Genomic DNA, 13,421 nt, shown 5'->3' on the forward strand with positions numbered 1-13,421 from the left:
AGTTAGCTTCATGATAAAACCTGATGAAATTGAACTTGGAAGGGAGGAGGGTACACTGCTTTGTCCCTTTTTAATTGTGGGTCAACTCTATGCAGGAATTCTCTCTGGTTTTCCTGGCACTGAGTTTCACTTAACATTCCTAATGGACACAGTTGGGCACTGTGACAGAAAAATTTTAAAAGCCCTTGAAAGATGAAAATGACTGATTTCTAATTAAGTACTGATTAGGACTCAAACATCCTAGATTGTAGATCTCCAGGAGACCCATTAGAAGTCTCTGCAAATTGTGATCATCAGAACAGCAGTTCCTTTTGGCAATTAGCAACGAAGGGACACAGTTAGCCCCCAAGGAGAACATGGAGGGATCAGTCCATCCCTCTTGTGCAAAGAATACAGACTATGATTCTATGATTCTCAGGACATTCTGTGAACTGTATGAATGAAAAGGGTAAACTATTTTCAGACTCCCAATATTAGGTTCCCTGTAAGACTAGGCATGATCTGCATCTAAGGAAGCAGGTTTAGTTCAGGCTTTAATCCACAGCTGGCTGCATTCACCACCATCCATGCTAGATGGAGAGCAGGGAGTGAAAACTGTTTTTCTAGCTCTGAACTTGGTGTCTGCTGCCCTGCACAACTCAGGGCTGAGACCAGTTCCATGATACTCAGCAAATGCTGGAACATTCCTGAGCAGCCAGTTTACTGGAAAAAAGTTTGTAGTAGTATCACACATACTTTAAATGGTCCAAATACTTTGTTCCCAGCATACAATCTTGGGAAAGCTACATTTATTCAGATAGATTACCTCTTCTAAAGAAGAATCCCATTTGAGCTGTGGCCTTACTCGTTACAAGTTGCCTGTTATTACTCTTTCTCATTGCTTGTTTGACAGTACCAGCAGACTACGGATGTTCTGTGGGATGCAGAATGGTGCATTGCGTGTTTATCCTCTCCAAGATAAAGACCTCTCAGTGAATACCCTGAAGGAATACTGGTCCTTCAATGTACATGACAATGATTATGGCCAGATCCAGGGTATCTGTTCTAGTTATGATGATAGGTTTCTGATCACCTGTGGTGGAGATGGAAACATTTTTACTTTCAACATCTTGTCTCCAGAGGATGTTCACAAAGAGCTAAAAGCCAAAATCCCCTCTCCTAGGGTAAGTTGCTATTCTCTTTCACTGAATTAGGCCTATTTACAATGAATCTACTGCAGGTGGTCAAAATGCAGTTCAATTATTTGGCATCATAGATCTTTCATAGCAAAAGCTGAAGTTTCCCAAACAATTTGGAGGAAGAGCTCTTGCAAAACATTCCCTAATAAACAGGTACTATGACTGCATTGTTCCTTCTGAATGTTTTGTGTTTTTCTCCAAATAAGCATAGCATGTGTTGTTCATATGTAATATTCTACTAGTCTTTTTCCACTCAAAGGTGTAATCATGCACATTCGTAGAATGAAAGAACCACAAGATTTGTCATACTTAATACCTGTCTTGGATTTAATTCCAGTAAAATATGATTCTGCTCTGAATGGGGACTCTAGAAATAATGTTGGAGAATACCAAACGTATATTTCCTCAGTGCATCTAGTACCATTCATATACAATTCAAAACTTGGATTTTTAAAATTTGCAAAATAACACAGTATGATACTGACCCTGTTGCTCTTTTACTCTTGGACAGCGTTAGCAGTAATGATTCTACAGGTGTCCCTGTAATCACGGTAGAGCTCATAACTTTTAGTGTGTTTGAAGAGATGACGCTGGAACTTGATAACAGTTCTACTGATAATACACAAGAAGAGAGAGGTGTCAACTCACCTACTGAAAATGTTCAGAGTTTATTGAATTTTTAAAAAAAGATCTCTTGAGTGCCTGAATTAAACAAATATAGCTTGCAAGAAGCAGTGAGACCTTTTGAGTAAAGAAGTGCTATCACGCACAATGAATTTTGGACTAGACAAACATTCAGTACAGTAAAAATCTTGAAAGTGTCAACATAAAACAAATACAACTTTTAAATATTTTTAATATTATTTGGTAACTGTGTTTTAAAAGATGCTTGATGAGGGAGATGGAGAGGAAATTGTGATTTTGATCATTTGGTTAAATCGTTTGTGACTAGTTGGAATTCTTTACCAGTATCACAAGAGTATCTAACACTGAGAAAAGATTCAAAATAATTTTCTTAAACTAAGTGAATGGTTGAAACCTGTGATATCGGGGCCTTCCTAGCTCCAGTATTACAAGCAGTGATTAATATACAATTACAAAGCATCTATACAGTTTCATCATTTTGAGTATGTAAGTAGCTCTATATAAACATCTTTATGGTCAACTTCTGTTGTTCAGGCTAGCAACACTGCTTAATGACAATCCTAATAGAGTTTTTCCCTTATCAAAGTATATCTTCATTAAGTATTCTAGTTTTAAGTCATGTGAAAGATTTTAAAAATTCCATCTTCATTAAACTTAATGAGATTCTTAGAGAATCAAATACAAATCCTCTGAAACTAATTGAGTTAAATTACAGATCAATTTAGTACAACTGTATTCATTGTAGGGTGATAGGCTCTCCTCTTTTTTTAGAGCATGATTGCCTAGGGAAATGAGGCTTGTGCAACTGCAGTGTCCATCCATCTGTCATTCTTCACAGCTAATAACTGTGAACCCATTATGCAGTCAGCAGAAGCAAACCAGATGAATTACACATGTAACTTGGAATTAGCCCGGGATATGTTGTCCCTTGTCAACCTGGCAGTGAAGGGAGACAAGAGAATTGGGTTTGAGGGGTAGAGAACCAAAGATGTTATGGGACAGAGTGAAGTTAGGACAAGCAATGATGTAATGGTTAATGCTGATGGGCAGGATATAGGATTTGTGTTCTCTGTCCCTAAGAACTATGCTTCATTAGTTCTTTTACATGTAAACCATTGCTGTTATGAAAATGTTCCCAGGCACAGTAGAGAAAGATGATAAGCAGCAAAAGCAAAAAGCAGCCACTAATGAGCACTAGACTCTAATATACAGTAAGGCAAGCAAGCCCCATGGTAAGCACAGGAGCCTGCCGATTAATAGCTAAACAGCAATAATAGCTGTAAATTAAATCTACCACATTCCAGTCAAATCTGTTGCTATCTCAAACCCTTTGAGACCCATGTTGGGCACCAAAAAGGACTGTCGTGGTTTAACCCCAGCTAGCAACTAAGCGCCACATAGCCACTCACTTCCCCCAGTGGGGTGGGGGAGAGAATCAGAAGGGTAAAACTCATCGGTTGAGATAAGGACAGTTTAACAGATAAAGCAAAACAAGGAATTCGTTTACCACTTCCCATGGGCAGGCAGGTGTTCAGCCATCGCCAGGAAAGCAGGGCTCCATCACATGTAACGGTTACTTGGGAAGACAAATGCCATCACTCTGAACATCCCCCCTTCCTTCTTCTTCCCTCAGCTTTATATGCTGAGCATGACATCATATGGTATGGAATATCCCTTTGGTCAGTTGGAGTCTGCTGTCCCAACTGTGTCCCCTCCCAACTTCTTGTGCATCCCCAGCCTACTCGCTGGTGGGATGGGATGAGAAGCAGACAAGGCCTTGACTCTATGTAAGCACTGCTCAGCAATAACAAAAACATCCCTGCATTATCAACATTGTTTCCAGCACAAATCCAAAACACAGCCCTATACCAGCTACTGTGAAGAAAATTTAACTCGATCTCAGCGGAAACCAGCGTGTTCTTGAAACATTAAAAGCTGATGTTTAAGGCCCATATAGCAATATTGATCATGAAGGTTTTGTTTAGTTTTCTGAGAGGCAATGGGAGCTCTGTCTTAATATTTGTAAAGCTTTATTGTCTGTTGAAATTATTATTGCTTGTTTAAAGGCAAGACAACATTTTTATTCCAGAGTGGTCTTGAGAAGGAGAAGGCTACTGAAGACATTGAGGATCCCAGTGCCTACAAGTAAGAGATGCTTGGATAATGATGAAAGAGATTTCCAAGTGTTGGTAGCTCTTTCTTCAGACCACGGATTTCTTTTTGCTTCCTAAGAGGATGGAGAAGTTGATCACCCTGAATTTGGGTCAATTCCTTGTTACACACACAGTTTTCAGCCTTTCCTTCTATTTCATCTACTTTTCTGTTGTAGTAATTCAAATATGGTACTCTAAGACTTACTTAATTTCAGACAACAGAGACAACACAAGGTGAAGGTCAAAGCCCCATGATGTTAGGACTGTACAAATATACAGGAAGATGATTCCTTTCTAAGTCACCTTCAGAGCCATTGAGTTCACTGAGAGTTTAAGGCTGTCTAGGAAATCTAAAAGGTTACATAAACTAATCTCCCTTGTCTTCTATTGAGATAACACCGTTTCCTTTTTCGTGCATTTTCAGCATTGAGGAAGTCAAGCAGAAAAAGGAGTATGAACGTATAATGAAGGAAGCTGAAGAAAAAAAAAACAAGAAAAGAGAGGAGTTAATTGCACTGAGGCACGAGTTTCTTTTTCTTCTTCAAAAGAATCAGGAGTTGCCTAAGCACATGCAGCTGCCCCGAGAGGTACATCAGTTTTTTATAAGAGTCATTTACCTTTAGAGGCACCTTCTTCTCAAATGTTGCTGCCCGATGTGTTGAGACCAAAGATGTCCAACCCTTTGTTCAACTACCCTAAGGTAGTTCTATGAATGTATAATTTTGCTGGGACTTCTGAATTACAGCTGATGATTTGTGCCACTTAAGAAGCATGTGGGAAAAATGTGGTTGTCTGTACAGATCTGAATAGTTCCTGAAATAAAGGATTGTGTTGATGTGCATGGAACTCTGGCACTTGGGCAAAAGTATTTATTACTAAAACCTAGTAGGCAGGATAATCTGATGTTGGGTTTTCTGTCTTTCTGCAGCAGTATGAGATGGACCATAGGATCTTTGAGGAGCTGGATAGGCAGACAGCACAGAGAATCCAGTTAGTGCAAAAGGAGCTGGCTTGGGAGCATGAGAAACACTTGATTGGACTGCAGAAACTACAAAATCAGTAACCATTTTTCTTCTACTTCTCCTTCTGACTTTGCATGGGGCTTGTCATTTACAAAGTTATACCTGCCACAAGAAGAATGTGATTTCCACCCCACCCCCCCCCAATATTTCTTCTGTTCTGATTTTATTTTCATTTTACTTGAAATATACACAAGAGTACATATTGATATTTGGGTGTACTTACTTCTTTTGAATCTTTGGTAAAAATTCAGATATGAAAATCAAAGACGTAGCTTCATTCTGATTTGCTTCTATATGAAGAAAACTGGTGTGTTTTTTGAGATTGAGTTTGCATGGGTTTTTGTCAGTAAGTTAAGTAAGAACCAAGAACTCTTATTGCAACTTTGAAGAACAATCTGTGAAATGGATCCCTGGTTTTCAGGCATCTTGCATGTCTATCAGATATTTTAATATCATTGCTAACACAACATTCCCTATATAGTTTAAATTTATGAAATGAACTTTCTCAAGAACACAAATTTAAGCATGAAGTGCATTTTGAATTGGTTTTCTTAAATCACAGAATCATTAAGGTTGGAAAAAACCTTTAAGATCATCAAGTCCAACCACCAACCCAACACCACCATGCCCACTAAACCATATCCTGAAGTACCACGTCTACACGTTTTTTGAATACTTCCAGTGATGGAATCTAAATATATAACAAAAGATGACTTCCTAAAAATAAATATACAATAGAAATAATACGCAATAACAAAAACAACTTAGGCGCACACAGCGTGTGACTGGGAAAAAGACTTAAATTACCATGTTTTTAGTCAGTCCTTACAGAAGATGAAAGATATTCTCATGAAGAACCAGGTGCAAGTTTCAATATTGGGAGAGGTCTTAATATGTTTATTCTTGAGCATCGCCATTCCTAGATTGGGTAAAAGTCAATAGATAGTGTCAGATGTCATCATGCTATTACTTACCAACTTGTGAACTTACATGTAATGATTATATATGCAATTAGTAAACTACATTATTCACATTCTTTTGGTCAAGGAAAAAATGTAGGTTGTGCCTAGTGACATCAGACACTTTTGTCTAATTTGGCTTTTCAGGTTTCGGGACTCACTGGAATTTGACACTGTTGTTGTTCATGCTATTCAAAGCGATCATCAGATTTCCACGTACAGACTTCTAGCAATGTCTGAGAAATACTACCAAGATAAGGAACATCCATCATGGACGAAGACGGCACTTAAACAGGCATGGAAACAAGCCGAAAATCAAGGAGAGATCATCAGAGAGACAAGGCGTACGCATAGTACTAATGATGATTATTTAAATCTTATTAGTAATATGGTTTCTGTCTTAAATCTCAGGTGGTTTTCCTGAGTCCAAGCTAAAGAAATTATAATTTCTTTAGGTACAGGTAAAACTGTGGTATGTTTTTTCAGTATCTACATCCATAGTAACACTCATCCATAGTTTTCCATGTTTAGGTCAATGCCAGCAATTGTCTGCAATGCCATGGGTAGAATTTGAGTCAAGTCAAACAACCTGAATACATTCAGAACATCCACTGCAGTGGAACGATACTGATCAACACCAGGTCTACAGGAGTGGTGCCAGGAGGTTTCCAATAGTTGGGACTGCGCTGTGCTGCATGGTGTTTACATCTTCACATGGTTATTTTTTGGTCCAGGTTCTACAATTTTCGAGGGCGAGGCTGAAAAGCTGAGGACGACAGAGGTCCAAAAGCCAACCGTGCATTATATAGAAAGAAAACGTGAGCGAATCAGAAGAATTGTTGAGAAATCTGACAAGGAGAAAGCGAAGATCATGAAGAGGAAGGCAGAGTGGGATGAATTGTGAGTCCTGAACTGGACTCTGTGCCCTTTTAGTTTTGCTTCTTGTCTGAGGTCAAGTAATGCTATTTAGCTGTCATATGGCACTATCTCTCTTTTTTATATTCCTAATGGTTGTAATTAAAGTAGATGAGTTTTCTTGTATCTCTGAGTCTCAAGAGCATTAAAATCTTTCAGTTAGTTTCTATGGTTCTCCTAAAATATTAAAAAACTTGAATTCAGTTAGGTAGCTGCATCTTCAGATAGGGAGTAAAAAGGTGTCTGCATCAATCACGGCTGAGTGACACCTAGACCATTACCGTCAACTCTCAGTTAACCCTACTAGCACCACATAGAGCAGATGCTGTAACAGCTGGGTTAGGTCAGTTGTGCTAACATCAAGGCCATTATGTGAGTGTTTGCGATATGCCTTCACGCTCCATGCTGGTCTTTATCTTGAGAGGCATGACATCTTTGAATGCTCATAAAAGTACGGAAGTTCTTCATTAGAAGATGAATGACAGAGAATACGACCAATGTAGAGTCAGATTTCAAGGCTTTTTAAGGTTATTAAGTGTTTAACAATATAGAATAGAATAAGATCAGGTATTCTGTGCTGCAGGGTGGTGGAGTGTTGACACAGACTGAGAGCAGTACTCGCTAAACCCAGAACTCAGTCCAAGTGTAGAGGTTTAACCTGTCCCTTGGCAGAGCTATGTTACAAGAGTTTTTCTGGAAAAAAAATAATCTGAGGGTTTCGTTCAAATGTGCAAGGATACTCTTCTCAAAGTAGCCTTTGGTTTCTGAAAGAGATGTGTGATTATCGATCCTAGCTCACCTCCCAAGCCTTGCTGCAGAAATCAGAAGGTATGAGATGACCCTGTTTGTTCTTCCATATGCTTTCTGTCTTACAGTTCAGCTTTGTTTTGTACCTACCAGATACAAGAGCAAACCCAGTGATGACTATGAGAATCCCAAGGATGTTGAGGCCATCAGAGAAGCACAGGAAAATATGGGATGTTATAAGCTGAAGACTGCCACTAACTACAGAGTCCCTGAACACAAGCGTATGAACACAGAGAAGAAGGTGATGCAGCTTACATCTCTGGAAGTCTTGGTATGAAAACTGATTCATTGATGTCTATATTTCGCCCTTTTTGAGGGAGGGAGGATACTGTATTAGTCACTGAAGAAATTTTGTGAGAGGAAGTCAAAGTGGATGTGGGAAGATGCCTTGAAGGACAGACTATCTTGAGTCAGCTTTAGTTACAAATCAGCCTTTCTCTTGTGAACTGTTAGTGCTTCACCAAACTCAAACCTGAATCAATCCAGGGTAACTGTCAGATGGCTTTTTTTAAACGAGAAAGAGAATTTAGCTTTTCTAGTGCTTTAGCAGGAACATCTGTCTCTGAATTCTTAAAAAAGTCTTATCATCTAGTAACTGGTATGCTTTCCTTAAAACACGGAGCTGAATAACTCCTGCCGTGAAATACCTTTGTAAAAACAGGGATGTGATCAAGGACAGGTGTTTCTAGTGTGGCCTTTCCATATTCATACTTTGGCAATCACTGCTTCTGGGTACTAAGCATTGGAATCTTCCTGAGAAACCAGGTCTTTTGGAGCCACCTTTCTGTGATAGGATTCCTACAGCTACCACGTCTTTTAACCACAAAGACACACAAAGCTCAAATGTTGTGCAGTATCTTTGTTGCTTTCCTTGTGACTTCTTTCCCCCCTTCCTTTTTCTCACAGGAACTGTTTTTCATTTTATTTGGCTGGAGTGCAAGAGAGTGACAAATTTCTTTAGCTATAAGAACAATGAAGAAATATATCTATTCAACTTGGAACTGTCTAGTTGCTTTTTGGTAGGAAGGCTTATTTCTTTCCTTGCTTACTGACAAAGGAGCCTCTTCAATGCATGGTGTATCTTTGTCTGGCAAAGTGTAAGTTATACTCTCAGTGGCATTCAATCTTTTCCCGTCTTACCCTCATGAACCAGCTGCCTAATCTCAGGCACCCTCTAGGCTGGGTTGCTTTGATAGCAAGGTCTAAGCATTACAAAAGCAATACTACAGTCTCAGGGGATTTGTTGGATCACTCTGATCTCATGCTTGAGCTCCAGTACTTCATTGCCGTGCTGATGTTACCAGATACCCAGTGATTAACCTAAGTCAGTAGGACAAGCCAATGCAAACAGAGGGAATAGTTCTTGTAAAGTCCAGGTTTATACAGGTGAAGAATTCCACTTACTTCAGGTGGCTAGTGTATAGGGTTGTTTTCTTTTATGAGGATCAGAGAAGTTTCTGCCAAATATATTGTTAGATCACATTTGATTATTATTCCATATGAAAAGAGTAAATTAATACAGCATTTCCTTATCACAGAATGATTGAAGTTGGAAGACACTTCTGACACCTCCAGTGTAGTCCAAACACTCCGCTCTAGCAGGGCGTCTAGAGCAGGTTGCCCAGGACCATGTCAAGGTGGCTTTTTAATATCTCCAAGGATGGAGACCCCACAACCTCATTGGGCAATCTGTGCCAGTGCTCAGTCACCCTGACAGTAAAAAAGTGTTTCCTGATGTTAATAGGGAGCCTCCTGTGTTTCAGTTTGTCCATCTCCTTTTGCCAGTCACTGGGCACCACTGAAAAGAGCCTGGCTCCACCCTCTGTGCACCCTCCCGTCAGGTATTTATATACATTGATGAGATCCCCCCTGAGCCTTCTCTTCTCCAGGTTGAGCAGTCCCAGCTTTCTCAGCTGTTCCTCATATGAGAGATGCTACTAATCATCTTAGTGGCCCTTCACTGGACCGTCTTCAGTAGTGCCATCTCCTTCTTGTACTGGGGAACCCAGAACTGGACACAGCACTCCAGGGGTGACCACAGCAGTGCTGAGGAGGGATCACCTCCCTTGACCTGTGGCAACACTCCCTAATGCAGTCCAGGATACTGGTAGCCCTCTTTGCCACAAGGGCACATTACTCGCTCGTGGTCCACTTGGTGTCCAGCAAGACCCACAGGTTCTTTTCTGCACAACTGCTTTCCAGCTGGTCAGCCCCCAGCATATACTGGTGCATGGGATTGTTCCTCCCCAGATGCGGGACTTTGCACTTCCACTTGTTGAACTTCATGAGGGTGCTGTTGGCCCATCCCTCCAGCCTCTCCCTCTGACAGCAGCCCAACTCTCTGGTGTATCAGCCACTCCTCCCAGTTTTGCATTATCAGCAGACTTGCTGAGGATACACTCTTCCCCATCATCCAGATAAATAATGATGTCAAACAGAATTATTATTGCTGAATTCTGAGTATAGAATTATTACTGAGATCTGCCTACAGGCCAAGCAAGATGCAAACAAGTTGTTACAAATAGGTTTTGCTGCACTTGGCTGTTTAATTCCCACCTCTTACATCTGACATAGCTGTTGCTTTTTAGATTAGTAGATCTTCATCTTGAGTTAGAGAAAAAATATTCAGCTAATGACAAAGTCTTCTGAATTGACTTTGGGACTCTGGATTGATGAAAGACCTGGAGAGAATTTGTTTTGGACATCTAGTGGCTTTTATGAAATGCAAAAGCATCTGACAGAATGTTACTTTCTTGCTTTTAAGACTTCTCACTATCTACTATACTTTGAAAATTCAGAACTTTTTTCCACTTTTAACCACCTGTAGTAGCTGTGATTTCAGCTTTGCCATCACATATAAAGGAGGAGAGTCTCATCTGCCTTCCAGAACCTACATTTGTGGAAGACCTCTTCAGTATCTTTGAGGTTATATGAGATAACAGCTTTGTTTCAATGACTATGTCAAAGAAGTCTAGATTTCTTTACAGCTGTGCATTTGGTAGTGTGTACAGTAAAGGTCCTCCCAGGTATGTTTCTTTTGTCTTGCTTGCTTTACAAAATACTAAAAGATACCTGGTTTTCCTTTTGTTAGTGTATTATTTGTACTATATGCCTGAAAAGAGGGCCATATATCAAAGCTGAGATACTCTCTGTATTTAATGAGAGACAGCACAAATGACTAATCCTTTAAAACCCATAGCTTATTTTCACAGTCTCTGTCTGCTCTCTGCACTGCTATCAACATCTCATGTCAAGATACCCACAATCAAGTCAGGAACTGAGAGAATGGGGAAGCCTTGTTTCCCTTCTTACACCTTTGTTGTTTACTGTGAAGGAGGGGAAGAGAAGTGGTTCCAATGATTTTAAAACCACAGACTGAAAGACAGCGGTTTAAAAATGCTGATGTGTGGAGATGGTACAGAAAAGAAAGCTAGTATGGAAAGAAGAAAAGTCAGTATAACAAGCCTCTTAACCATTGCTTGTGTTGGGGAAGAGTATGTACTACGTAAGTGTTCCTGGGGAATCCTACTAAAATTGTTCTTCCTTTGCAGATCCATAAGAGGAAAGTGAATATGAACAAAGAGATAATGTCTTTGCGGGATCTCAAGGTTTCTATTATTGATAAGATCAAGTGCTTAGTGCAAGAATTGAAATCCATACAGGCAGCCTTGGATTTATCAGAACATCTCCCTCTTCCCCTGATCCCTCAATTATACCCAGATGAGGTTCCAGAAAAAAAATTTGAATATGACAGTGATATCCTCCTGAAGTTCAAGGAGGAGCAGGAGGCCAAGGCAAAACTCCAGGAACAACTGGAAGGGTCTCCCTCATCTCATGCATTTAGGCATGGGTTCCTTCGAGCTCCTTCCATTAAAGAGATTGACCCCATGGCACAGGCTGCAGGTACATGCCCAATGAAGATAGCATCATCTGTGGTCACAGAGCAGCGAAAGGTTTTTGAGATCGAGAAGGCAGAGCCAACAGAAATGGAACTGGAAATTTTAAAGCGGGAGAAGATAAAAAACCTATACTTGCAGGAGACCTTGATTAAAAAGGTAGGAAATCAAAAGGGTGTTTTTTTTCAGATGGAACAATCCCACTATCTCAGAAATAAAACCAAAACCCTTTCATTCTTTCTCAGGATTGCAGCTACTCTTGCCTTTCTGAAGTTCAGGAAAATGCTGTCTGGTGCAAACTTACAGTGTAAATAAGTATAAATTCCTACCTGTGACCTGTGTGCTGACTATCACTTCAAAAACAGATCTTAGATTTCTTATTGACTGTTCTATGAAACCATGAACTTAGTGGCCAAAAAAGACAAGTAAAATGTTAGAAATTACTTGAAAAGTGATGAAGAGAAAAAAAGGAGCATCACTACAACTTTGTAGATTCCTGATATTCTCAGCTCTTAAATAACTGTAGTCCTGACCCTTTAGTCTCAAAAATGCTTTTGTAGAATTAGAAAAGGTACAAAAGAGAGTAAGCAAAAGGCTTAGTCATGGAAAAGCTTCTTTAAAAGGCACATCTAAATGGATAAAGCATCTTTGTCCTGGAAAAGGAGAAACTGAAAGGGTTGTAGCAGAGGTGATAAAATTATGAATAGCATAGAAAAGGCAGGTGGGAATCACCTCTTAAAAGAAGGAGAGCTATGAAATGACATGGCCATGTAGAAAGCTTGAAACATGCAAATGGAAATAGTTTTCCTCTCCAACAATAACTAAGCTTTGGAACTCAGCGTTAGGATGTGGGGGAAGCTACAATTTGATGAAGTCTGGAAGAAAAATCCATTCAAAGCTGTTGAACACAAACATACCACTTTAGGCTCAGGATGTCCATAAATTAGAGTTTAGGAGGGTACAGAGAGGAGTGTGCTAGAGGTGTAGCCAGTGTTCACTTGTTTGCTCCATTTCTTACCGTATTTTCTCTAGCTTCTGCTGTTAGCCATTGACTCTTTGGTCTACCCCAGCACAGGCACCTTTGTGTTCAGGTGTGTGAAGATTTTGAGAGAATATCCAAATGCTGCTGTGTCCATCACATATGTATAAGTTAGTGTTGGCAGCTGCTAGTACTGACTTAACTGCAAATGTGTAAGGGAAGAGCTGGTCGGTGTTCTGAAAGAAGTCTGTCAAGGCAGAAGACGTATTTATTGCTACAGCTGGGATTGTTACATGAACTACTTCAGGCTACTGTAAAACATTCTCTGAAGAGTAAAATACTTCTGGGGTGGAGTGGGATGCACTAAAACATTTCTGTGAAGCCTTGGTGATTCTTTTACTATTGTGCTGAGAATGAAGACATATTTAGGATTAACTTTGTCTTTCTAAATGCTTCAGTAATCCATAGTAAATAGCATGGGTGAATTGTTGCTTTGGCAGACACAATTTTCCCCTTCTGCTCCTTTCTCTAGCTTTACATGTTTGGCTTCACTCCTAATACTTTCCTTGTTCCTCATTTGACTCTCTCACATGCTCCAGATCAACACACTCGTAGTCAACTTTGATGCTGAACTTCGCTTTCTGCGACACAAGAAACTGAAGCTGGATGTGCAGATGAAAACTGCTGAGCTGCGCTACATCACGTGGTATGAAGAGCTGCTTATCCTGAAGAACCTTGAGAAACATGAGAACCTTCTCCAGGGGCATGTTAACAACCTCATCAGTGAGCAGGAGGCCATGCAAGTAAGTAGGCCACGTGTCTCTGGATTTAACAGTACCACTACTGCATGGCTTGAAACAAAAGCAG

At 40.0% G+C, this 13,421-nt stretch overlaps 1 protein-coding gene across 1 annotated transcript in view; it reads left to right on the top strand.

Moving 5' to 3' along the window:
- Positions 1 to 13,421, top strand: part of CFAP44 (cilia and flagella associated protein 44) — a gene marked incomplete at both ends in the record, with an annotated part of 48,847 nt that overhangs the window by 26,015 nt on the left and 9,411 nt on the right. The window contains 9 exon segments of the mRNA XM_082005566.1: positions 893 to 1,163; positions 3,913 to 3,968; positions 4,401 to 4,563; positions 4,905 to 5,035; positions 6,105 to 6,310; positions 6,692 to 6,857; positions 7,773 to 7,950; positions 11,231 to 11,734; positions 13,154 to 13,357. Coding sequence (XP_081861692.1) covers positions 893 to 1,163; positions 3,913 to 3,968; positions 4,401 to 4,563; positions 4,905 to 5,035; positions 6,105 to 6,310; positions 6,692 to 6,857; positions 7,773 to 7,950; positions 11,231 to 11,734; positions 13,154 to 13,357 — 1,879 coding nt within the window.

The sequence above is a fragment of the Phaethon aethereus genome, assembly GCF_964289735.1.
Source record: "Phaethon aethereus genome assembly, chromosome: 1".
Lineage (NCBI taxonomy): Eukaryota > Metazoa > Chordata > Aves > Phaethontiformes > Phaethontidae > Phaethon > Phaethon aethereus.